At 44.3% G+C, this 27,759-nt stretch overlaps 1 protein-coding gene across 3 annotated transcripts in view; it reads left to right on the top strand.

The window, feature by feature from the left end:
- NFATC3 (nuclear factor of activated T cells 3) overlaps window positions 1–27,759 on the top strand; it is a 196,789-nt gene that overhangs the window by 109,966 nt on the left and 59,064 nt on the right. For all 3 annotated transcript variants that reach the window (XM_038771966.1, XM_038771969.1, XM_038771970.1), the window contains exon 4: window positions 24,216–24,415. In XM_038771966.1, coding sequence (XP_038627894.1) covers window positions 24,216–24,415 — 200 coding nt within the window. The remainder of the gene's footprint in view (window positions 1–24,215; window positions 24,416–27,759) is intronic.

Here is a 27,759-nt window from a genome sequence, read left to right on the forward strand (position 1 = left end):
GTCACTCATCGTCTGTGTGCCCCTGGGCAAGTCGCTTCGCTTCTCTGGGCCTCGGTCATCTCATCGGTAAAATGGGGATAAAGAATGTGAGCCCCACATGGGACAGGGACAGTGTTCAACCTGACAATCTTATATCTACCCCAATGCTTAGTACAGTGTCTGCTACATACTAAGTGCTTACCAGATACCATAAAAATGCTAATTTTTTAATTCTTCAAAGAACTGGGAGGGGTGGGGTTGTTCGTAGTAGGTCCAGGTGCCTCATCTATGGAAAAGGTAGGGCAGTGCCACTTCTCTACAGAACTTTTTGGATCTGTAGATTGTTGCCATGTTGGTGTTGCAAAGTCTATTGGGGTTCATTCATTCAGTCGTATTTATTGAGTGCTTACTATGTGCAGAGCACTGTACTAAGCGCTTGGGAGAGTACAATACAACAATAAACAGACACGCTCCCTGCCCACAACAAGTTCCCAAGGCCGCAGTGTCTTTTTCCCAGAGGCAGTGGCAGCCACATTAGCTTGATCTCTTATTTCTTCCACTGTCAAGAATGAGCTCAGTAAAGCGGAAGAGAAATTATCAGCATGGCTGGGGCTGCCATCGTCCAGCCCCTATAGGAATCCAGGCACTTCTCGCACAGGAGTTGAGGATGAACAGAAGTTGGGATCCATGTCTCCCAGAGCTTCCGTGCCATAGTGCTCAAGGATCCATGGAAGGCTGCCCTTTGCAGGAGGGAATAGCAGGCAAGAAGCAGAGTGGCCTAGTGGAAGGAGTATGGGCCTGGAAGTTAGGGGACCTGGGTTCTAAACCTGCCTTTGCCTCTTACCTGCCATGTGTCCTTGGGCAAGTCACTTAACTTGACTGTGACTCGGTTTCCCTCATGTAAAATAGGGATTCGATTCCTTTTTTCCTTCCCATTTAGACAAGGAGGAAGCCCGTGGGCATGTTTACGCAACACAATCAGCAAGCACATTCCCTGCCCCTGACGAGCCTACAGTCTAGAGGACTTTTTTTTTCCCCCCTCATGGTATTTGTTAAGTGCTTACTATGTGCCGGCCACTGGGTTAAGGACTGTAAGAAGGGTACTCTCCATTTAATCAGTAACCTATTGAGCGTCAAGGTAGCGCAGGGTACTGAACGAGGTGCTCGAGAGATTACAGAGAATGGTTTTAGCTCTCAAGGACTTTGCGAGCTAAAGAAGATGAAAAGCACGAGCACCATTTAGTCATAAAAAGCGCGTCGCCATTTTAAAAAGAAGATAGGAGTGCCGGCCGGGCTTCTTCCTATCCTAGTAAGCTTTATCCATGAGTCCTTTTCCCCCGCTCCACTTTGTGATGTCACGAAGATATATGTCTGCCTGCCCCAGTGGGTGGGCAGGGCATCCACATAGTGGTCATTAGCACCGCTTTGGATGGGAAGCGTGGACGAACCTCCATTCTCCTGCAGGGCCCGATGGTGGGCAGCCCAGATCATGTGCTGGCTTATTCCCACTCTGTTTCTGGCAAAATCCACCTCAGAGTCATTCAGAACCAGCTCTTAAGGCGCACTGTTCACCATGCGCTCCTGGAATTGCAGTGTGGCTGCAGACCACTGCATGGAGCAGCAGTCGCGATCTTTGGAACAGATATCGGGAAAATTCTGGGAACCAAACAGAGTTGTTGCGGCTGTATTCGTGGACCTTACAAGAAAATTTCACACCACATCAGGAAGGTTGGGACCTGGCAGTTATCAAACAAGTTCACCAAAAAGTTTGTCAAGATTTTAAAACTACCCCTCAGAGATGTGGCCGGTCACGTCAGAGTTGAAGCCGACTCCTCTGACCCATCCCCCTGTCTCACTGCACGCCCCCCACCCTCAAACCACCAGGCGATAGAGAATGGTTGTGTATAAATCCAGCCCTATTCACTTATTTTAAACTGCAGTGCTTGAGGTTGCAACAGAGGATCCGGAAGCTGGAGGTGGAATTAATTTTCAGTTTTCTGTGAAACTTTCCACCTACAAGGCCAAAAGTATCATCAGTAGTCTTAGATAAAATCCTTTATGTATTGAAAATTGTACTCTAGCAGCATACACAAGAGACTATGCAAAGATAATGAGCTGCTTTTCTGGAGTTGGCACAGTAATATGGTTTGCAGTAGATGTGAAGAAAATCTAGTTTGTGGCAGTCTGCAGCAAGGCGACCTTCCACAGAGACCAAGATTTTCATCAGCCATACAGACTGAATTGCTTGCTCCCTCAGCAGGAAGCTTACCGTTCAACAATGCACTGATAGCCAACAGGTAGAAAATGGAGTCAAGATTGTAAGATAAGGCCATACTGAAAGAAATAGTTGACTCAAATGTGGCTATCACACTGTTCTGGACTCTCTACCAATCCTCCCATCCTTTAATGCCAAAGTCCACACGCTGAATCGCACCCTCTCCGCCAAACTCAACTCCCTTGTCCCTGCATTGCTCTTGCACCACCAACTCCCAGCTTTGGGTCATCCCCGTAGTACTCTTCCTCGGCTCCTGCATTTGAGCAGTTGAGCGACGCTGGTAAAAACCCGGGCCCTGGGCCAATTCCTGCCACTTCAAATTCATTCTGACCTACTATAATTCAGTTATCTCGTCACAGCGATTCTTCTATTCCTCCCTAAGGGACATTCACAGTCCCTTCCGACTATTTCAAGACTTTAACTCCTTCCCAAAGTCCCCAAGCAGTGGTATTTATTGAGGGCTTGCTGTGTGCAGGGCAATGTACTAAGCCCTGGGATGAGTACAGGACAGTGGAGTTGGTAGACATGTTCTCTGTCCAAAAGAAGCTTACAGTCTTTGAGTGGGAGGCAGACGCTGAAATGAATTACAGAAAGGGGAAATGGCGGAGTATAAGACACTTAGTCCAGTGCTCTGCTCATAGTAGGCGCTCTGTAAATGCCATTGATTGTTATGGACTTAGGTGCTGTGGGGGTGAATATCAAGTGCTTAGTACGGTGCTCTGCACGCAGTAAGTGCTCAATAAATATTATTGAATGAATGCAGATCCAAGTGCATTGCCGACGCAACACCCGCAACTGGGTTTTTCCCTAATTCTCGATGACCTCAAATATTCTGATGAAATCAAAGCCATGAGGCATGAACTTCACAAAGTCCCTCAATTTCTTCTTCCTCTGCAATCTACTACCCCACTCTACTGCAGGAGCAGTAAACCACAGAGTCCCTCCCCTCGAGGGGCGTACAATCCAATGGGAGAGGTGGACAGGCCCAATGTGCTTACAAAGAGTGGGAGCAGCAGGAAGATCAGGTATAAAATCAGTAGTATTGTGTGAATGTCTCTTAAATAGCAGAATAAATACTTGAAAAAAAAAAAGAATCCACTAGATATGTATCCAAGTGAAGACGTTGGGTATAAATGCTTAAGTATTACTTAGAGAAGCAGCGTGGCTCTGTAGAAAGAGCATGGGCTTGGGAGTCAGAGGTCATGGGTTCTAATCCCGACTCCGCCACTTGTCAGCTGTGTGACTTTGGGCAAGTCACTTAACTTCTCTGAGCCCCAGTTATCTCATCTGTAAAATGAGGATTGACTTTGGGACAACCTGATCACCTTGTGTTCCCCCCAGCGCTTAGAACAGTGCTTTGCACATAGTAAGTGCTTAACAAATGCCATTATTATTATTGTTATTATTAAGTACTAAGGGCAGCTGTGAGATTGATGTGATTTGGGGTGTTAGCAAATGGGGAAGGCTTCCTGGAGGAGGTAGTGTTTTAGGAGAGCCTTCAACATAATAAGAATAATAATTATGGTATTCATTAAGTGCTTACTATGTGCTAAGCACTGTTCTAAGCGTAGGGGTAGATACAGGATAATCAGGTTGTCCCACTTGGGGCTCACACTCTTAATCCCCATTTTACAGATGAGGTAACTGAAGCACAGAGAAGTGAAGTGACTTGCCCAAGGTCACACAGCAGACAAGTGGCAGAGGTGGGATCAGAACCCATGTCCTCTGACTCCCAAGCCTGTGCTCTTCCCACTGAGCCGGCTGAAGTCTGATGGATTGGGAATTGGGAGGGAGTTCCAGATTGGAGAAATATTGAGCAAGGTATAGTTAGGTTGGTTTGGGAGGAGTGAAGGATATAAGCAGGAGAGTAGCAGGTGAAGAGAGCCTACATGTAAGATGGGGGAAAGCTGGTGGAGAGCTAAGGAAACAATGGCAGTCAACAGTATTTAATAATAATAATAATAATAATGGCATTTATTAAGCTCTTACTATGTGCCAAGCACTGTTCTAAGCGCTGGGGGGATACAAGGTAATCAGGTTGTCCCACGGGGGGCTCAGTCTTAATCCCCATTTTACAGATGAGGTAACTGAGGCCAGAGAAGTTAAGTGACTTGCCCAAAATCACACAGCTGACAAGTGGCGGAGCCGGGATTAGAACCCATGACCTCTGACTCCAAAGCCCGCGCTCTTTCCACTGAGCCATGCTGCTTCTCTATAGAGTGCCTACTGTGTGATAAGAAGGGTACTAAGCGCCTTGGAGAGTACAGTAGAATTAGATGTGATCCCTGCCCTCAAGAAGTTTTAAATCTAGTTGGGAAGACAGACACTAAAATGAATTAGATAGTTACCTCCTTACAATAGAAAGGAATTTCTGCTTGATGCAGGAGTGCCCCGTTCCAGTCAATATTATTTTTGTATTTTGTGTTTTTTGTTCTGTTTTTGGCAAATGTTTGCAGCAGAGCAGGTTCATTCATTCATTCAGTCGTATTTATTGAGCACTTACTGTGTGCAGAGCACTGTACTAAGCGCTTGGGAAGTACAGGTCAACAACATATAGAGATGGTCCCTACCCAACAACGGGCTTACAGTCTAGAAGGGGGTGACAGTTGCGAGGCCTTGCGACTTTATTATCGACCACAATGATTCCTGTCATGTAGTGAGCGGTTAATAAATAGCATGATGATTGTCTACTCCAGCGCTTAGAACAGTGCTTGGCACACAGTAAGTGCTTAACAAATACCATAATAATAATAACTCAATAAGTGTATGCATAAGTTTCCCTTGTATGATGTTTTGGTATGTCAGGTATGGCGAGCAAGAGTGTGGGTATTTTGAAATGGTAGGTTGGAGGCTAGAGGGCCACCTCGGAAAACTAGTTACTTCAAAATTTTGCATTGTGGTAGCCCAGATACTCTACAGAATATATTCAAAACCTTGATTAGAAGAACCATAAGGGAAGGGTTGGAATGTCCTTCAGATTGCACTCTACAGTTCTAGAACCAGGTTTTTCCCTGCCCCCCACCCCTTTGCACCCCCCCAAAAATGAAACCGTTTCCCTAACATGGATTCCAACTTTTATTCTGAGAATGGATCTCCGCTCTAAAGCAAAACACACTGGGATATCTTTGATCTAGGAATTAGGGATTGGGAATTGCATTGCACACATGGTTCTAACAGTGCCTTCTCAAGAGGGAGGTGGGGAGAGACATTTAAGAGTCAACTTAAGCTCAACTTTTTGTCCCGGACACTTTACCTAGATTGCGTTGTAAACTCTTCGGGTGCTGCTTTAATGTCTGCAATATAAATAAGATGCTCACTGATGGTCTGCAGACGCCTCCGTGAAAGAGCCACCTTACCACAATTCTAATTCATTTTACTGAATTAAATTTGTGCAGTTTGGAGGTAAATTGAGGATTGAGTGTGTTTTACTCTCCACTATTCTTTGAAGAGGCAGCCATAGAAGAATGTTGCTATGTAGTGGTCATGCAGTAAGAGCTGGGTTTTCTGGACTAAGTCTTTACAAGTGTGTAGCAGTAGAATTTGACTACTGCAGTATATATATTTTTTATGGAGGAGGCAATGTTTTACTCTCCTATTTTTAAAAAGTTGGAATGTTGAGATAATTTGAATGTTAATGTGACATTTTATAATTTTACCAGTGTTGTAATTTCTGTATTTAGTCTCCAATTTGCCAGATCCATTCAGAGAGAATGTGTAGGCTGAAGAGAGAAATAAAAACATTGCTTTAAAGTTAACAGATATGGACAATATTTTATTTTATAAAAACCATATGAGCAAAATACAGTTGGTGTTTTGAGTACTACTAGAAGATTAATTGAAACATAAGACGGGATTCGAGCTTTTTTTCCATAGCTAAAATGACTCTTGCTGTATATTTCTGAACAAGTTAATTTCCCAGAACTGTGTATAGTTTGTGGGTGTTGATCTCTCTGCTCACTCTGAGTAATTCGGGTTCTAGCTATATTCATACGTGAAAGAAAGAATGGGGTGTTTTTGATTTTTTTTTGTAATTGATCTGTCAAGTGTGGTGTGAATGATTTGAAAAGATTGCTCATGTCATTTAATAGTGCTGATAAAACTGCTTTGTATTAAAGCTATTCTAATTTATCCCGTGGTGACCTTCAGTCTGTAGCCTTCTACCATTAGTTTAACTTGCGCAGGCACTGACCTTTGCTATGGAAACAATAAATAAACACACAAACAACTTGGCTGAGCTGCCTCCACAAAGCAGTGGGAGGTGTGTCGCTGTATACTGTTACTGGAGGAGGGTTTGTAGAGGTCAATCCTGACAGTGTGCAGTAACTTGTTCATTATTTACAACTGATTGCCCCTTTGGGGACAGAGGATATAATGAGATTAATTTGAAATGTTTTACCTCACCTGAGGCTTGAAACAGTAAGCTTAGTTTTTTTATCACTAGACGGTGTATGTGGTGTGTGTATGTGTGCACACGCGCGTGTTTGTGTGCAAATGGAACAGATGTTGACTGAATTATATGGGATTTGAAGTAGGCTCCCTTGAAATACTAGACTCAAAACTCCCCTGCCCCCAACTCCCAGTTCAGTTTACTGTGTAAGTTTAAAGGGCATGTGGCTTACCTCTTTGCCAAGCTGGTATTAATGTCACTTATCTAATATGTCTGTGGATTCATTGGCTATACAGCATGGGGTGGCCTGCCATGGCCAATTTGAGAACGTTGGCAAACTCCTCCACCCCTTCTTAACTGCAACGGGGTAGTTTAGCGGCACCTTCATTTCACCTCCCTGTCTGCTGAGGAAGGGTAAATCCCTGAACTTTTTCAGCTTTGGGCTGGAGGGGTTCCTAGATCTTCTGATTCTCCTACTACTGCCAGTTAGTTCCTTTGGGCTTTGGAGGGCTCTGAGGAGTTAGGGGCTAGGACTCGTGGGTCCCCTAGAATCCACATCAGTGCACTAGAGCCATCCTATTTCCCTCTGGGGGAGGGAGGCGGTTCGGACTGGAAAGGAGTGGGGGCCACCAAAAGCACTGTGGATCGCGTCATCTGATGGGCTCATTAAAGGCAGTGGGTGATTGGCCAGCTTGTGGCGTGTGGCACGCAGCCAGAAAGTTGCTTCAGTCGTACCCCTCGTGCGTACTTAACTAGTATAAGTTGTGTGATAGGTAACCTGGGAAACCACTGGTCTTGTCCACGTTTGCTTTTGGTTTTATTCTGTAGACGGAATTCTTTTGGTCTGGAAGTAGGCACCAGGATCTAGTGGCCATCATCGTCATCATCAACAACAGAATTTATCGAGAGCCTATTCGGTTCAGGCTGCTGCATTAGGCACTGTGAAGAATTACAAAGAAAAATACAACATGTTCACTGCTCTTGAGGAGCCTATTCAGTGCAGGTCACTGCACCAGGCAAAGTGAAGAATTACAAAGAAAAATAGAATGTGCTCACTGCTCTGTGAAAAGCAAGGTGGGCAGTTAGATCCCAAAAGGATCAAAGGCATAAAAGTCAACAGTTTAAGTAAACAAAATATACAAGATTTACAGATATGTTTAAGTATTTGGGCAACTGGAGTATAAGACATCTAGAAAGTCTTCATGCCGGAGGTGGGTTTTTAGTAGAACCTTAAAGAAGGGGAAGGATGTGGATTAGTGAGGAGGAGGAGAACATTCCATCCAGGTAGTGGAGTGGCTTGTACAGAGCTGTGACTGCAGTGTGAAAATAGGGGAATTAGGAACAGGAGAGCCAATTGGTAAGGTCCCTTGAATTTGGTTATCAAAAATTTTAATTTGCTACAAGCTGCAGTATAGAGCACAAGTGGTTTATGAAGAGGCCAGGATGTGACATAATCTGATCAATATTAGAGACGATTGATTCTTGCCGCTGGCCTTAGATAGATGGGGGTGGGCAGAGGCAGGGAAGCCAGCAAGAAAACTATTATGTAATCCAGTTGTGAGATGAGTAGGGTTTAGACTAGACCCAAGGTTGAAAGAATGGAGAGGGAAGGGGGAGATCTGTGAAACTGCTGAGGAAGTATTTGCAAGACTTGGATTATTCCAGATGGGTTTTGGGAATAGAAGACTGAGGAAGATAATGGTAGTGTTCCTGGGTATGCAAGCCATACTTGACCCTGTGATGCAAACCAGGCCCTAGATAGCAGGTGCAAAAGCAAGCTGGCAAGAGGTCGGGAGGGATACTGACAGATGCCGCCTCTCGTCCTGTAGCCCCATGGGGGTTGGACAGGATATACCCCCACCTGGGCGGGGGGAGGCATTGGAGGAGGGCACAGAGGTCGTGGAGAAGAGACAGGCAGCCCCATAGGAGAAAGGGTGGTCTACTTGTTTTTAGTAATTGTTCTTGCCTATACTTTTAAATGCTTTTTTAATTATCTTGTCTTTGTGCTTTCTTCAAAAGGAAAACAGTCACCTACCACTTAATTTACTTGGTTACTTGATCAACTTTGTGGTCATGTCTTATTTCACGCTTGTGTTCAGATTCTGACATTCGTCACGTATCTACCTCACTCTTAGTACAGAGTTTGGCCCGTAGTAAGCACTTAACACACTTATTATTATTATTACTATATTATAATTCTTATTATTACATGAATTTGCTCCTTGGTATGTGAGAAAATAGATTGAGCGGCCTAACTCCAATGAATAAAAAATAAGAAAAGTCCTGTGTTTTACTCTATATAGCAATGTCTTTCCTTTGCTCTCCCTCAAATCTTATATCCCGTCATATTTTCTCTGGTAGGTGTAGTTAATGTTGTAACCTTAGAGTATAAGCTCCTTGTGGGCAGGAATACATCACATGCTTCAGTTGTCTTTCCCAAACAGTACAGTGCCTTGCCTTAAATAGGTGTCCAATACATACCATTATTACTACTGTTAAACTAAATTGCTCATTCTGCACTTTTTTGTTTTGGCTACTGTGGATGGACCTCCCATCAGAAATGATAATCCTAAGACTTCGGGATCAAGTGCTAGACTGTAAGCTTCTTGTAGGCAGGGATTTTTTATTATGGTATTTGTTAAGCACTTACTGTGTGCCAAGCTCCATACTAAGCGCTGGGGCAGATACAAGCTAATCAGGTTGGGCACAGTCCATGTCTCATGGGGCTCTCAGTCTTCACCCCCATTTTGCAGATGAGGGAACTGAGGCCCAGAAAAGTGAAGGGACTTCACTTCAAGTAAGCTCGTCATGGGCAGGGAATGAGTCTTTTTACCATTGTATTGTACTCTCCCAAGTGCTTAGTACAGTGCTCCGCACACAGTAAGCGCTCAATAAATACTCCCAGGGCCGTGTACTGTATTCTCCCAAACGATTGAAAAACCTATACTAAAAAACTGATTAGAGTATGCATGGTTTGCACAATGCCACTCACCTTCTTGTCTCATGTTTTAACTAGGGCATGGAGTGCAGCAAGCAAATAGGCAGGAGGGCAGCCTATTGCAAAGTGTACCCTCAGGTTTTTTGTTTTGTTTTTTTTGCATGCAGGACCCATTTATGGCCTTAGTCAGTGATATTTATTGAGCGTTTACTGTGTGTAGAGCACTAGACTAAGTGCTTGGGAAAGGACAATGCAACAGAGGTGGCAGACACATTCCCTGCCCAATCTAGAGGAGGAGCTAACCATGGCATAGTGTCAGTGCTGTGCCATAACATGCAGTGTCGTCTTCCAATTCCAAGGGCAACTATAGGCATATATATCTCTCTATATATGCATATATATAACTATATGCATATATAGAGAGATCTATCTATATATAGATACACACACACACACACTCGCTCTCTCTCTTATTACCTTGTAATCTCCCCTGATTACAAGGGGATTACCTGATTACCTTGTTTCTCCCCTAGTGCTTAGAACAGTGCTTGGCACATAGTAAGTGCTTAACAAATACCATCATCATTATTATTATTTATTTATATTAATGCCTGTATACTTGTTTTGATGTCTATCTCCCCCCGCCTCTAGACTGTAAGCCCGTTGTGGGCAGGGATTGTCTCTCTTTATTGCTGTATTGTACTTTCCAAGCACTTAGCACAGTGCTTTGCACACAGTAAGTGCTCAATAAATGTGATTGAATGAATGAATGAGAGAACAGTATTCCAGAGTTGGGAGACCCAAGGAGCTTACAGTCTAGAGGGAGAAACAGATCTTAACATAAATTACGGATATGGACATATGTGCTGTGGGGCTGAGGGTGGAGTGAATATCAAGTGCCGAAAGGGTAGAAATCCAAGCGCGTGGGCGACGCAGAAGGGAGAGAGTAGGGGAAATGAGGGCTTAGTTGGGAAAGGCCTCATGAAGGAGATGTGATTTTTTAAAATAAGGCTTTGAAGGTGTGGAGAGCAGTGGTCTGTTTATTGATTGCTTAGTTATGCAGAGCATTGTACTGGACGCCTGGGAGAGTACGGATCACTTGGTAGATATGCTCCCTGCTCTCAAGGAGCTTACAGTCCAATGGGGGAGGCAGACATTAAAATCAGTTACGGTTAAGGGAAGCAACAGAGTGTCCAGATATGTGCGTAAGTGCTAGGGTTGGCTGGGGGGCGAGGGGGGATTAAGGACGGAATTGGACAGACCAAGTGCCTGGGAGAAGAGGTAGGAAAGGATTACTGGAGCACTGCCCTTTCTACAACCCGGCTGTGGACAATGTCACTGACAGATGGTGCTCATGTTAATTGGAGCTGCTAATCAATAGGAGTGCTGTTGGGTTATTGACTGCAGCCATGGAGCCCAGCTGATGTGGGCAGAGGGAACTGCCAACTCCCACCATGAAGCCTGCTTTTCTCAGAGCAGATGGCATTTATACTTACATACGTGCTCCACGCACCCAACATGCCCAGATCTCTCCCCTCACAGCCCTACCTTTTTCATGCCCTATCTTGTGAGTCAGTGCGAGGGGGAGGATGTTTTAGAGAGCGTGCATGAGAGGAGTAGTTAGATGTATGTGTGTCTGACAAGACTGCATGAGAAGATGTAAGTGGAAAGGGGAAAAATGGGGAGGTAGGAGTGTGAAAGCAGGGAGAACAGTCAGAAATGGAAAAAAAAATGCATCTTCTGGCCTGGAAAACCAGACACTGCTAAAGTAATAAACCTGAAATAATTCTAAAAGTAAGGACTCCGGAAGTCCACGGGCTACAGAAAGAAATCTAGTCACTGGCCATCAGCTCCCCTCTAGACTGTAAACTCACTGTGGGAAGGGAACGAATCTACCAGCTCTGTTGTACTCTCCCAAGCACTTAGTACTTTGTTCTCCACACAGTATATGCTCAATAAATATTCATTCATTCATTCAGTTGTATTTATTGAATGCTTATTGTGTGCAAAGCACTGTACTAAGCACTTGGAAAGTACAATTTGGCAACAGATAGAGACAATCCCTATCCAACAACAGGCTCACCATGTAGAAAGGGGAGACAGACAACAAAACAAAACAAGTACATAGACAACAGTAGAAGCAGTGTGGCTCAGTGGAAAGAGCCCAGGCTTGGGAGTCAGAGGTCATGGGTTCTAATCCCAGTTCTGCCACTTGTCTGCTGTGTGACGTTGGGCAAGTCACTTAACTTCTCTGTGCCTGTTACCTCATCTGTAAATTGGGGATTGACTGTGAGCCCCACGTGGGACAACCTAATCACCTTGCATCGCCGCCCCCCCAGAACTTAGAACAGTGCTTCTCACATAGTAAGTGCTTAACAAATACCATCTCATTATTATTATTATTATCAAAATAGATAAATAGAATCATAGGTATATACACATCATTAATAAAATAAATAGAATAATAAATATGTACAAATATACACAAGTGCTGAGGGGGTAGAGGAAGGGGGTAGAGCAGAGGGAGGGAGTAGGGGCGATGGTGAGGGGAGGAGGAGCAGAGGAAAAGGGGGGCTCAGTCTGAGAAGGCCTCCTGGAGGAGGTGAGCTCTCAGTAGGCATTTGAAGGGGGGAAGAGAGCTAGTTTGACGGATGTGAAGAGGGAGGGCATTCCAGGCCAGAGGTAGGACGTGGGCTAGGGGTTGATGGGACAGGCAAGAACAAGGCACAGTGAGGAGGTTAGCGGCAGAGGAGCAGAGTGTGTGAGTGGGCTATAGAAGGAGAGAAGGGAGGTGAGGGAGGCGGGGGCAAGGCGATGGAGAGCTTTGAAGCCAATAGCGAAGAGAATAATGGTATTAAGTGCTTACTATGTGCTAAGCACTGTTCTAAGCGCTGGGGTAGATACAAGGTAATCAGGTTGTCCCACATGGGGCTCACAGTCTTAATCCTCATTTGACAGATAAGGTAACAGGCATAGAAAAGTTGTGGCCTGCCCAAGATCACACAGCAGACAAATAAATATGATTGAATCTGATGTTATACTACATATAGCTTATGTGTTTATTGAACGATGCCTTGCTTTGTCTGCTTTCCAGAAAGAGATTGGAAGGTGTTGGTTGGGGTGTAGGGGGAGACAGAGACCTTGGCAAATGAATACGTGAAAGCAGTGATAATATAAGTGACTTTGTTTCATGTTTTCTTGGGGAGCGTGGATTGATCCGATTATGGATCACCTCAAGCAAGACTTGCAACCTGCCAAATATGATTCTTTCTTGCCTACTTAGAAGAGGAAATGTAGAGTTGGGGTCTTTTGATTTTGACACGGTTTCCTCTATCTGAGCCCCGTAGAGGGCGGAACCAGCGCAAGCGGCACTGGCCCCGGCACCATGACTCGAAATGCAGAAAAGGCCATGACGGCCTTGGCGAGATTTCGCCAAGCTCAGCTTGAGGGAGGCAGAGTCAAGGCATGGAGACCTTTTCTTGCCTCAGAGTGCAACGAGCTTCCAAAAGCTGAGAAATGGAGATGACAGATTATTGGGGAAATCTCCAAAAAGGTTGCTCAAATTCAAAATGCTGGTTTAGGTGAATTCAGAATTCGTGACCTGAATGATGAAATAAACAAACTCTTAAGAGAGAAGGGACATTGGGAAGTCCGGATAAAGGAACTAGGGGGCCCTGTCTACGGAGCTCATTATCAGGAGGTGATCCCCGGTCTACAAGACTGCATCTTTTGCCGATGAAACTCCGGTTTTCCACCTCCCTGTTCTGATGGGCTGTCACGACAGCTGCTCTTGGTTTCTTTGCTAGAGGGAGGAGAAATCTAGAAAACATTTTGGATCCCAGACCCTGCAGAAGCTGTGACTTGGCCCAGCCAGGATCCCTTTGTCTCCCTTTTTCCTCTCCTCCTCCCCATCTCCCTGCCCCCCCACACCCTATCTCCTTCCCCTCCCCACAGCACTTGTATATATTTGTACAGATTTATAATTCTACTTATTTTACTTGTACATATTTACTATTCTATTTTGTTAAAGATGTGCATATTATAATTCTATTGGTTCTGACGATTTTGACACCTGTCTGCATGTTTTGTTTTGTTGTCTCTCCCCCTTCTAGACTGTGAGCCCGTTGTTGGGTAGGGACCATCTCTATATGTTGCCGACTTGTACTTCCCAAGCGCTTAGTACAGTGCTCTGTACACAGTAAGGGCTCAATAAATACGATTGAATGAATGAATGAATGAGAAAAGAGTTTTGCAGCCTCCCAAGATATTCTCTCATTGAATTGTAATTTTCTCAGGCCTCCTCCCATCTCTTAACCAAGAAGTTTTATTCAGCAACCCAGTTTTAATAAATGTTTTCAGGGAGTTCTCTTGGTCTTTAGGCATGTTACAAGTCTCTTGAGGTTATTTAGTTTACTCCTTGAAAAGTCAGGATCAGGATTCAACATTTGAGATGTAGGTTTAGCATTTTTTTTCTCCAGGAATTCATTTTCCCAATGGGAAAGTGTTCCTGAAAACAATTTTGGCAAAGAGATAAAAGGAACACTCAGAAAAGGCTAGCATTTGGCTGCTTGCCTGTTGGAGCAGGATAGGAATGGTTATCTGACTAAGGAGGAAGAAAGCCTGTGGTAGTCTATTACTGGTCTGGGAGAACTTTTAATGGTTACTTGGTCTCGATTACTTGGAGATTTACAAGATATGCCTCAGAATTCAAGGGCATTTTCCCTAAATTGTTTTCGTACTCACTGTGCTATGCAAATGGCTGCTGAGACCGACACCATCCAATAATAATAATTTTAAAAGTGGTATTTGTTAAGCACTTACTATGGGCCAAGCACTGGGGAAGAGACAAGATAATCAAGTCCCACATGAGACTCACAGTCTGAGGAGGGAGAACAGGTATTGAATCCCCATTTTGCAGATGAGGGAACTGAGGCACAGAGAAGTTAAGTGATTTGCCCAAGGTCACATAGCAAGTACGCAGCAGAGCCGGTATTAGAACCCAGGTCCTTTGACTCCCCAGCCATGCTACTTTCCTTAGTAGTAGTGGGATATATTGGATGCTTTCTGTGTGCAATGCATTATACTGCTTGGGAAAGTATGAAGGGTGCACAAAGATACATTCTATGCCCTTAAGGAGCTCACTGTCTAATGGGAGGACTGATAATCTATAGCAAATTCAATCTCCAGAACTTTTGTTGATGAACTGTAATGTGTACTGTAGGTCATTAAACATTTCTGAGTGTTCTTTAGAGCGGGCACATACTAAAGGAATGGATAGGACTGGAAGAGTCCTAAGAAGTGACCTAGCCTCAACTTGGGGTGATGTTTTAACTGCTTCAGTGGCGTAGTGGAACGAGCATAAGACTGAGAATCAGAGGACCTGGGTTCTGATCCCAGCTCTGCCATGTGTCTGCTGTGTGACCTCGGGCAAGGCACTTCATTGCTCTGGGCCTCAGTTTCCTCATTTGTAAAATGGATATTGAATATCTGTTCTCTCTTCCCTCTTAGACTGTGGGCCCCATGGGCGTCAGGGATAGGGATTGAATTGTATTTACGCCAACGCTTAGCGTAGCGCTCGGTTCACAGTAAGTGAGTAACAATTACAACAATCATTCTTATTGTTTGCTTTGCTTGCTTCTCCGTTCCTATTGCTGTTGTTCAGTCAGCCATGAAAGGACACCTTCCACACACCCAGGTGCCTTTCACAAGTTGATACTCTATCCTCTGCCACAGAGGAAGTTGACTTGTCCAAATTAATTGGGGCCAAGGGTCTTCAATTATTCAAAAGTTCACATAATTCACATAAGTGGGTGGAAAAGGGATTTGTCATCTTAATATTCAGGCAGGTAGAAGCCCCTTTCAGCCACCTGCCACTCAACCCTGCTCAGGATGACCCAAGAGGCGAGCCAGCCCTGCTCTCCTCCCTCATTCACCCTGACTCATCTTCCTTACCATGCTCCTCTGCCTTTCCACTCCTTCCCTCACTGCCCACCCAACAAAACCAGCAGCCGGTGCTGACCCTGGCCCCGCTCGCATCATTGGATGTGTCTCCCCTGCCCTCCCCAGCACTGCCCTGTTAGATCTGACAAATCTAACAGAAACAACTGCCATTTCGTGTCAGCATCTACTCTTCTCTCCGCCACAAGCCGTCCCAAAGAGATCCCCCCAACCTTCTCCACTTTACGGCCTATCCGAAAAAGCTGCCACATTTATCACCTGCATATCAGTCTGATTGAGTGCTTACTGTGTGCAGAGCACTGTACTAAGTGCTTGGGAGAGTACAGTGTAATAGATTCGGTAGAAACGTTCCCTGCCCACAGTGAGCTGACAGTCTAGAGGGGGAGATAGACATTAATGTATATAAATTACTCTTATTTAGACTGTGAGCCTCATTTGGGACCTGATGACCTTGTATCTACCCCAGTGCTTAGTACAGTGCTTGGGAACTAGCAAACGCTTAGCAAATACCACAGTTATTATTTATTATTCGAGGAGAGGGAGGGGGTGCACTAATTGGGATGAAGGGGGGGGCGGGGCTGGTTTACAGGTCCCAGGTCATTGGAGGGGAGTTCAGGCCTCCAGCTCTCTGCTCTCCCGGAGCTCTGCCTGCGGTATCACTCCTCCTTCAGCCCCTCCCTGTTCCTGGCGGGTTCCGCGGGATTACTCACCGATCCCAGGGAAGGGGAAATGAGGCCGCTCACCCTCGCCCTCCGGCCCCTCCTAGATTCCCACCCCTTCCCAGGCCCTACCCAGATCCCACGTGAGAGGGTACCTACATCCATGGTTGATTTTGTATCTATGTGTGGGCTTGGCATATAGTAAGCACTTAACAAATATCCCTATTATTATTATTACATTTATTAATACATTTACATCCCTATTATTATTATAGTATGGTGATTACTCCTTATAGCCAGTAAGAGATGGGAATCAATCAATCAATCAGTCAATCAATTGTATTTATTGAGCACATACTGTGTGCAGAGCACTGTACTAAGCGCTTGGGAAGTACAGGTTGGCAACATATAGAGACAGTCCCTACCCAACAGTGGGCTCACAGTCTAAATGCAAAGCAGCGAAGCAGTGTGGCCTAGGGGAAACAGCCTGGTCTGGGCATCAGAGGACCTGGGTTATGATTCCAGCTCTGCCACCTATCTGCTGCGTGACCTTGGACAAGTCACTTAGTTTCTCTGTGTGTCAGTTGTGTCATCTGGGGATTCAACACCTCATTTCCCTCCTACTTGGACTGTGGGACGTGTTTGTCTTGTATCTACCTCAGCTCTTAGAGCAGTGCTTGGCACATAGTAAGCGCTTAAATATCACAGTTGTTATCATTATTATTATTATATGGGGACCAGCAGTGATAAAATCAGAAAACAGGTCACTTCACAGGTGCCCTGGTAAGGATGAAGCGATGATAGAGTTGATTTAACTTTTCCAGAAGTTCTGCCGTACAGAATAGCTTCTGACTGCGTGGGGAAGCTTCATCAATTGTCCCATCCATGGTTCTGCTTTCTAGAAGAATCGAAACTGGGTGGTGAAGCTAGCGTTGGAAAAAGTTGCTGAGGATTTGGCAGGCTGCCATTCTGTGTGGTGCTTGGAGTGGACAGGTGAAGTGTGGTGTTGAGGACGTGGGTGAAACCGCAGACCCAAGAGGGCGGAGCTAAGAGAGGCTCGGGTCTCAGAGCAAGAAAGGGAATGAGTCAGATGGTCATTGAGCAAGACAAGTGGGCCAAAGCCAGAGAATCCCAAGTTGGACAGTAGAGAAAGTGGGAAACCAGAAAATTTGCACTTGTAAATATGCATTTTATTTAAAACATACCTTTTCTAGGTAAAATGCACTTGAAAAAAAAATCTCTGTCCGTAATCAGTGGTATTTGTTGAGCACCTATTGGGTGCAAAGCTTGGGAGAGTACTGCAGAAGCAAGACATGTTTCCTGTCCTCAGAGAGCAGTCTCCATGGGGGAGATGGACAGACTAAAATTACTTACAAAGAGTGAGAGTAGGAGCATACTTGAGTATACTCTGCCTAGCACTTAGTACGGTGCTTTGCACACTAAGTGATCAAGGAATATGATTGATTGAAATAGAATATGCAGTTGACTATGCAAATGAAAAAACAGTGCTGAGGCTAGGAATAAAATATATGTGCTAAGGGAATCAATAGTATTTATCAAGTGCTTAGTGTGTATAGAGCACTATACTTAGTGCTTGGGAGAGTATAGAGTTGATAGGCACATTCCCTGCCCACAAGGAGCTTAAAGAGTCACACATGTGAAACTAGCTTTCACCAACTGAGGTATTGAGTACCTTCCTGAAACTAGAAGAGTACAGACCACAGTGAATTCAACATGGAGGTGATGGCTTTTATTTTTTGAGATTTCAGTTTGAATAATTTGTTTTTACATAGAAAAATGCTTTTGCCATTTGTCCTATTTGCTCTTGTCCAACTCTCCATGAATACCTGTGTATTTTTGCATCCCGAACACTGTCTCACAGTGGTCCTAGATACGAGACTGTGAGCCCCATGTGGGACAGGGACAGTGTCCAACCTGATGAACTTGTATCTACCCCAGAGCTGAGAGCAGTGCTTGACACAGAGTAAGTGTTTAACAAATATCATAAACCAGGCATAAGAATACAATGCACATCCTCTGTTCCATGACTCTGTTACTTGCAGCTTATTTTCTCAGGCTAATTTCAGCAGTGTATTTAATCGAAGACAAAATGGCGGCACTGGAAAGTTCTCTCCTTTTCATTGCCGGCTGCCGTCCAGTAACAAGGTTTTTATTATGCTGTACCTGGCTCAAGCTGTCTTCCTTGTGCTGCATTCACCATCAGAGCTATTTCGATTTTTCAGCATAGGCCCTGGGGTGAAAGAGATGCCGGCTCCTCCTTTTTTGCCATTGATTTGAATGGATCTCTCTCCACAGTGCTTGCACTTCTACTAGGTCTGGGAGATACTCACCTCAAAGACCAATTCTGTGTGATTTCTATTTCAGTTGTTGCATTGTATATCACAGCTCAGTGGGGATCCACAGCAAGCACAATGCAATCATTTGCAAACAGCAGTAGTTAACTAGTTCCCAGCTATCGTAATTCCACTTTCCCATGTCAGCCTCTGGAATAGGGCTTCCAGAGCCTGCATTAAACAACTTGAGAGAAATTATTTTGCCTTGCTCTCTAACCTTTCAGTTCATTAATACAACATAGGTCTTTGAACAGCATTATCTCTGTTGTGAATTTCTTAATTTATGCCAGCTGGTCGATGGAGGCCTGGATGATTCCAATATTGTTCCAGTCGTTGAACTAAGATGGAGTCAAAGCTTTTTTTGTAGCCTATGAGTGCATAGCACCTAGGCTCTTTGAATTTCCTGCATTTTTCTGACAATGGACCTTATTCAATGGAACCCGAGAGCAAAAGAGGACTTGTTATCCTCTCTTGGCCGCTTAGCCAAATCTTTCGATGTGATTGAGTACAATGTGGGAAGACCATGTATATCTGTAGCAAGAGGGTGATTGACCAGTAATTGTACCTGTCTGCACAAGTGCCTTTCTTTGTGGGCAATCTAAGACTAAGACTGTTGAAGCAGCATGGCATCGTGGCTAGAGCACGGGCCTGGGAGTCAGAAGGTTGTGGGATAATGATGGTATTTTCGAATCCCTGTTCTGCCACTTGTCTGCTGTGTGACCTTAGGCAAGTCACTTCACTTCTTTGGGCCTCAGTTACCTCATCTGTAAAATGAGGATTGAGACTATGAGCCTGACGTGGGTCAGAGACTATATCCAACCCAATTTGCTTGTATCCACCCAAGTGCTTAATACAGTGCCTGACATACAGTAAGTGCTTAAATACCACAGTTATTATTATTATTATTATTATTAATAATAATGCTAAGACTTACCCATGCTGTTGAAGTTTTTTTGTTTCTTCCTTTGCTGAACTACTTAATGAAGGTTCAGTCACCTATTGCCTGCTCAGAACTGTACTGGCTAAATGTCAACTCCTGAGCATCATTTCCCTCATTTAACACTAAAAAGATGCTACTTCCCCCACATCATTTCATGGCTCACTTTTGGTTCAGTTCTTTGCACCTCATGGCCTTTCTTTTTCTGGTTTTTTTTTTTTTAACAGATGGAGTAACTGAGGCACAGAGAAGTGAAGTGATTTGCCCAAGGTCACACAGCAGAATAATAGAGGAGCCAGGATTAGAACCCAAGTCCTGACTCCCAGGCTCATGCTCTGTCCATTAGGTAGCGAAGCACTATCCACTAGGCAGAGAAGTAGCATGGCCTAGTGGAAGGAGCACGAGCCTGGGAGTCAGAAAAACCTGGGTTCTACTCCCGGCTCTGCCGCTTGTGTGCTGTGTGACCTTGGGTAAGTCACTTCACTTCTCTGTGCCTCAGTCACCTCATCTGTAAAATGGGGATTAAGAATGTGAGGCCTATTTGGAACAGGGACTGTATCCAACCCGATTATCTTGTATCTACCCCAGCGCTTAGAACAGTACCTGGCGCATAGTAAGCACTTAAAAAATGCCATTATTATTATTATTAGGCCACGCTGCTTTCCCATGACTTTTACCATGAAGGTGTACAGATTGCCGTAAAACGGTGCAAATGCCATTTATTTGTGTGCAACTGATCAGTCTCTCCATCACAGTCTACTCAGACTGTGAGCCTCAAGTGGGACAGGACTGTGTCCAACCTGATTCATTTGTGTTTATCCCAGAGCTTAAAAGTAAGTGCCCAACAAATGCCATAATAGTAATAATTACCATCCTTGAGTGACTTTGTTACGGTGCTTTGGGAAATGTGTTTCATGTTTTTCAGGCTCCTGTGGTTCAAGTCAGCTGTCCTCAACTTGTTCCTTTTAATCTTTACGTACTTTTGTCTTTATTTGCTTGCAGAGTGCTTTGCATTCATATCCTGATTTTCCTTCTGCCTTCAATTTTGCTTCTTTTCCCCTAAGCTGAATTGTTTCCTTGTGCTTTCTGCCCATTGCTCATTTTCCTCGCCTCTGGGGCAGTGTGGATAAATACTTCTTAGTCTTTCTGTCCTCAGTTCTGTCTTGTTTTTCACACCTCCTCTTCTCAGCTCATCTGTATAGGTTTTCGCATCGAACCCTTCATCTTGGCAAAGCTTTTTGTGCTTTTTTGTGTATGGTTTTCCCAGCCGACGTCAAAATACATTTTTTTTTTTGCATGTTAATCCATGATCCAACCCTGGATGGGTAATATTTCCAACAGTGCCTGACGTGTCAGGGATTGTTCTTGCCTTCTCTCTCTTGGTATTTTGTATTTGTGATGCACAGTTAGTTCACTATAGCAGATTGCCCCCAACTGGTTCCTACTCATTCCCGTTACCTCTACCGAATGTAGCGATCAACATGGATAAACAAAAATATTGCTCCCAACAATGCAGTGAATTCCCCCTGCACAATTGACTGTATCGACACCTTTAGCAAAGTCGCTTCCGGGTCTCACTGTTGAGTTGTCTTCTCTTCCACTTGTTTAGCCCACTGTCCTCTGGAATAAACGTACCAGTATGCCATTTATCAATCTGCAGTGTTTCTCATCAAACATGAAGGAAAGAATGTCACACTCTCATTGAGAGGTACTGCCCTCCATGTAGCAATGAAGCCAACACCTGCAGTTCAAACTCTGTCATCCAGTGCACTCTCAAGAGATGCCTGAGGCTTGTTTTACCAGTGTTCTCCCAGCTCCTTGACCTGCTTGTTTCGTGTACACCAGTAGCATCCTCCCTCAACTTCTATAATTTAGGAGAATGATTTAATTAAATGCAGCAGTTGTTGGTTTTCATGTTTTTCAAAACAGTGTCAATAACCATGGCAGTTTGGGTTGAGTTAGAAACTGCAGACTGGGTTATCTCGAGTGATGGACAATGATTAGGCTGATGCTGGAGTCTGCCCCCTTTTGCTCAGTTTCTACATGTAACATTTTTAGCAAGAACGTTTTGCAGCAGTGCATTTGGACTGAAAGCCCTTGCTGCCTACTCTCTCCACTTGCCTGGGTTGCCCTAGAGAAGTTGTATGATCCCTTGGGGGTTGTGGAGGCAGAAGAAAACCCTGAGTCAGCTTAGGGTGACCCCCACCAGAGCATTAAGCTTAGTTGAGTTCGACTGTCAAAATTCCCACCAGCGCTGACATAGGAGGTAGGATTTTGTGGGTGAGGAATGATGGTTCTCTTTTGTCCATGCTTTTAATTTCATGCCATGCCAATACCTAACTAATGGTAATGCAGCAGTTTTTGAGTTGAGCTGGTAGGAGCTTTCAGCCTACAGGGATAAACGGTATATGGATACACTTTCCTAATTAGCAGTGTCTCCTCTTATATACTTATTGAGTTTTTATGTCAGATTCTAGCTAATTTGGAAAACATAATCCAGTATGCAAACTCTAAAGCTATTTAAGATTGCTCGTCAAGACTTTTTGTATTAAAGAAAATCAAGACAAATAAAAATTCTCCCTTTCAAATTTGACTAACAGAGTGGATCTGGTCATTGTTCAAGAATTTTTAAATGAGATCAGAATGTCTGAGACAAAAATGAACAGCCCCCATGATATTAGGATTGCTTTCATCCTTGGCCAAGGTCGCAGCTGTAGTTATTTTTTTGAGGCCCCAAATATTCTTAATTTCAATCCACACTTTATTTTGAAAGCTTTGGGGAATTATGTGCACATAAAAATCAACTCTCCTGCTCTAGGTTTTGAAACAAGAGAGGTCCAGGAAAATAAATATTAGACTCAAACTAATTCTGACCGAGGACACTTAAAAGCAAATCGAGAACTCGAATGCACTCCGACGTGTCAGTAATTTTCAACCATCATACATTTTGAATAGAAAAAGTCAAATCTACTGTAGTTTACATTTCACTCAGTCTTCAGGTGAAACAGGTAGAAACAAGAAACTAAGGAACAGAAAGAGTGAGCCATTTGAGGAATTGGGAATGCAGCCCAAATCCTTTGATGACCAGTGTGGTATTCCTTGCTATGTATCTTCCATCTCGTTCAGACCTCCCTAGAGGAAAAAGCTGGGCTACAAAACATATCTCCTCCATACCATATCTTGGGAGGGTTTGCTTTCCTCAAGGAAAGGTTGGAAAGAGAGAGACAGTTGACAGCCAATATAAAATGTGTTTGGATCTTTTGAGGTAGTTTAGTTTCTTGGTAATGTTTCCCTAATGAAGTAAAGTGCTGCCTCTCATAAAACCAGTTGTCGTGGCTAGGAAGTGGTCCTTTAACCTCACCTTAGGCCTGGCAGAGGCCTAGAGAGGCCATCTAAGACATCCCCCTGCTTCCGGGCAGTACTGCAGCAGTTTCAACCATCTCAAAAAAGTAAATGACTGTCCCATCTTTAAAATTTCCATGGAGATCCTTGGCAAATACATCCTAAAGCCTCTCCGTTCTTATAGCACATCAGGAATTGTTCCTTGCCTTCGAGCAGCTTCCCGTCTCATGAGGGCATCAGGAGAAGTATGGATCCACAAAGATAAAGAGTAGTGCATGCAATGGCAGAGTATCCACGTGGACGTATCCTAGAGGCAGGGAAGAAATTCAGGACAGGAGAGAGAAAACTGGAGCTGTACACCCAGAAATCTCGTAAGTTCTTCAAAAGCAGGGAGGCTTCTTCTTCAGTTTGTCCCCTAAGCAACCCAAAGAGCAAAATGTCCCTGAAGACAAGGCCCAAATGTGTTCGAGGTGCTGAGGTTTGTCAAGAGTCTGAGGTAGCAGAGAGCCCTGGAAGAATAACAAGAGGATGGATTGCTAAACTGCAGTAGAAGGCACTGGTGATGATTGCGGAAGTTGTTTATCAAGTGGGGATGGCAGATTGCAGCCCGTAAGTTCCAAAAGTTCAGCTAGCAGTAGGAGAAGAAGATGGTGACGGTAAGCTCAAGGGATGCGTTTTCTGTCTGGAAAAAAACATCTTCATCCTTTTGGCTGCTCCGCTGGTTCAAGCTCTTCCCGTCTCCTGACCGAACAACACTGCCAGACTCCTCTCTGGCCTCCCTGCCAGCAATGTCCACCCTCTCTGGTCTATACCACACTCTGCTGCCAGGATCGTCTTTCTACAATGTCGCTCTGAACCCATCACTCCACTCCTCAAAAGGCTCCTGTGTCTGTGGAACAATTGGTGATATTTATTGAGTCCTTACTGTGGTCAGGGCCCTGAACAAGACACAAGGGAGAGCATGACAAAATAGAAGATGTGGTCTCTGCCCTGTTGGTTTATGTAGCCCATTTATTTACTCAATTATTTTATTTTTCCATCTCTGGCTATTTCCAATTGTGTTTATTTTTCTTCCCACTTGATGTGTACGCTTTGCCTGCCTGCCACCACCGTTAGAGTGTAAGCTCTCTGAGAGTAGGGACTCTGGGTTTTACTAGTTATTGGACTCTTATAATAACTTGTTACCCACAGTAGTTGCTCAGTAAATCCCCATTAATTGAATGGAATCCAACACCTGTGCCTTTAAATGAGCCACTCTGTAACTAAAATTTCCGTAACTTTTATTTGAGGCCTATACATTTAATAGTCAGCACTGTAAATGTAAAATTCCTTAACACTTAGGTCACCATGTAATTGTGCATCTGATTTTTCTTTCTCTTTAATTAGCTCCTGGGCTACAGTGAAAAACCAGTAAATTTACAGATGTTCATTGGAACGGCAGATGATCGTTATTTGCGACCACATGCGTTCTACCAAGTGCATCGAATCACTGGGAAGACAGTTGCTACTGCTAGCCAAGAAATGATCATTGCTAGCACAAAAGTTCTGGAAATTCCACTTCTTCCTGAAAATAGTATGTCAGCCAGGTATGTTGCAACCTCTCTCAGAAAAGAGACAATTCTGTGCCGTTTTTTTTCTTTTGGGGCATCATTACTGGGTAATGCTCACTGTGTATTCTTGCTTCCGAGCCACCTTATAACAAAGACATCTCCTTAAATAACTTTTTCCTTCAGTTGATTTGACATACAATCAATCCGTGCAGTTTTCTATTTTCCTCCACAATTCATGGCTGTCTCTCAGCATTTTAGCTTACGAGCAGCAGAATGGCCTAATGGATAGAACATTAGCCTGGGAGTCAGAGAACGTGGGTTCTAAATCTGGCTCTGCCAATTGATTGCTGTGAGACCTTGGGCAAGTCCCATAATTTTTCTGGGCCTCAGCTTCCTCATCTGTATAAAATGGGGATTCGATTCCTGTTCTCCTTCCTCCTTAGACTGTGAGCCCCATATGGAACAGGGACTGTGTCTGATCTGATAACCATGTATCTATTCTAGTGCTTGATTCATAGTACGCCCTTAACATATACCATAATTATAGTATATTCATTTCGAATATGATTCCGGCATGACTTTGGACCCCCACCCCACCAACATCCATTTGGGTGGTGGTGTGTTGAGAGAGGGGGTTGATATGAGTGTGATTTGGTGCCCATCCTTGCTTTTTGACACCTTTCCTGTGCACACCCTTCTCCCCCCAGCACTTTGATCAGTACATCATTGCCCGTCTGGGCACAGACAATGTGGGAAAAGCCTCATTTGCCAGACCTCTGGAGCCACTCTTGGCAAATGGATTGCAGGAAAGAGTGAGAAGAGGAAGGAAACAGGACATGTAGGGAATTGCTTCCTGCCTGCTGCTTTTTCCTCTTCCTTCCATTGTGACCACCCTCCAGTTAAGGTGGCAGTAGCTTTCCAGGCCTGGATGCATGGGCTACTATCCCTGGTCCACCTTAGTGGGTCCTCGTGCGGACATGAGTGCCATTGCATGGGTTCCACGTCCAGAAGAAAACCACATTAATCCCCTGGATACTGTAAAGCAACTCCAGTGGTTAAAGAAAATATGCTGGTGGGATGGCCAGAAACAGAAAGCTAAGTTGTCTACAAATTAAAGTTTTACAGTGTCTGGGACAGGGACTGTGTCCAACCTGATTGGCTTGTACTCACCCCAGTGCTTAGTACAGTGACGCAGCGTGTCTCAGTGGAAAGACCTCGGGCTTGGGAGTCAGAGGTCATGTGTTCTAATCCCGGCTCCGCCACTTGTCAGCTGTGTGACTTTGGGCAAGTCACTTAACTTCTCTGAGCCTCAGTTCCCTCATCTGTAAAATGGGGATTAAGACTGTGAGCCCCCCATGGGACAACCTGATGACCTTGTAAACCCCCCCCCCAGCACTTACAACATGCTTTGCACATAGTAAGCACTTAATAAATGCCATTATTATTATTATTATTATTACCCCAGCGCTTAGAATAGTGCTTCACATATAGTGAGCACTTAACAAATACCAACATTATTATTATTACAGTGCCTTGCACATAGTAAGCACTTAACTAGTACCATAATTATTATTAAGGAGATTATGCCCAAGATCTGAGTCAGCAGTAGCATACCTGGACAAAGAAGGATGGTGCAGGAGGTTTTGACTGACTAGGGAGAGTATTCTTTCCCAGTCAACAGATGGTATATATTAAGTGCTTACTGTGCACAGAGCACTGTTCTAAGTGGTTGGGAGAATACAGTGTATCTTTCCTAGTCAACAGATGGTATATATTAAGTGCTTACTGTGCACAGAGCACTGTTCTAAGTGGTTGGGAGAATACAGTGTAGCAGAGTTGGTAGATACGTTCCCTGTCCTTAAGGAGCTTCCAGTCCCAGAAAGTCACTTTGCAGCAGGAGGAGAAGCAGCCAAGCTACTGCCTTTACCTGTTGAGCCTGGCACAGCTTGCCACTTTGTAGCCAAATTAAAATGGTCTTCACAGATGCAGTCCCCTACCTACTGCCTTGGTGGAAAAGGAATGCCTCCATACAAATAAGGACTGTTTGATTATAGCAAGGAACTAAAAGCCAAGGTGTACTTAGCCCAGCAGAGTTTTATAACTAAAAAAAAACCCGAAACGTCCCAGCTGTTTCAGCACTTGGGTAGCGGCTGGGTATCAATCACATGTTCTTACGTTAAACTCAGAAGACTCTTCGAGTTATTATGGCAAGTGCTAGAAGTGAAATGATCTTTTGAAGGAACTCTAGCTATATTACTGTCAGATAGTTGTGTTCAGAAGAGTCTCAGTTACCACAAGAGTCCTAGATTGAAAGAATCTCAGAGCCACCAAATTCCAACCCGAACCTGATGTGAATTTTTCCCCCGGAGCAGAAGATGGTGGTTTCGACCTGGGTGTGATCATGCTTTCCCTGCCTTTCCCAACTGTGGACTCAAGCTCTGGTCAAGGAGGGTCAGATGAGCAATAAGGATGAAAAAGGCTCAATGGAATATACTAATGTGTACATTATATTAAATACCTTCATACTATTGGAGCCTGGTGGTTGTCCAGAAATACTTCTAATTCCCTTCCTCTTCCCTTACTTGTCCCATTATGTGACGTCTCTGAAGAAAGGAAGGGGTTGCACTTGAGATGAGGGAGGGCTGGTATTCCCAAGCCAGAAGGAGCACAGATTCTCACCACAGCCACCAAGTCCACCCCGCCCCACCTTTTTTTAATGGTATTTGTTAAGGATTTACTATGTGTAAGGCACTGTACTAAGCGCTGGGGTTGATACAAGTTAATGGGGTGTTGGATGCAGTTCCTGTCCCACATAGGGCTCACAGTCTTAATCCTGATTTTACAGATGAGGTAATTGAGGCACAGAGAAGTGCCTTGGTTACACAGGTTGAGGTCACACAGTAGACAAGTGGTGGAGCTGGGATTAGAATCCCAGCTTTCTTTCTGATGCCCAGGCTATAGCCATTGCACCATGTTGCTTCCTAGCCCCTGTCCCTTAAGCACCCTAGTTGAAAGAGCAGGGAGGAGGAAGTGGGAGCATGACAATCAGTAGGGCCCCAAAATGCCCAGGGCTGGATCTTACTGCTCCTGAGTGCAATTCAAATGAAGTACTTCATGCTGTGTGGTTGTGACTCAATGCATGTGTGTACTGAAGAAATGCTGTTATATAGGGATGTTGAGTGTCAAGTCAGCTGTCAGAGTGAATACACAATCTGGGTCTTAAATGGAAAACATTTTGCAAACAAAGGTTTCAGACTAGTTGCAGGGTTGTCAGTTTTGGAATCTGGTTAGTTGGAACACCACTCAAATCCCATAATTTCATCCCTTTGAGCCTTGATTCATATATTCACTGGTCACAGGGCCTATCAGACATTGGGGTA

Source organism: Tachyglossus aculeatus, chromosome X1 (genome assembly GCF_015852505.1).
Source record: "Tachyglossus aculeatus isolate mTacAcu1 chromosome X1, mTacAcu1.pri, whole genome shotgun sequence".
NCBI classification, from domain to species: Eukaryota; Metazoa; Chordata; class Mammalia; order Monotremata; family Tachyglossidae; genus Tachyglossus; species Tachyglossus aculeatus.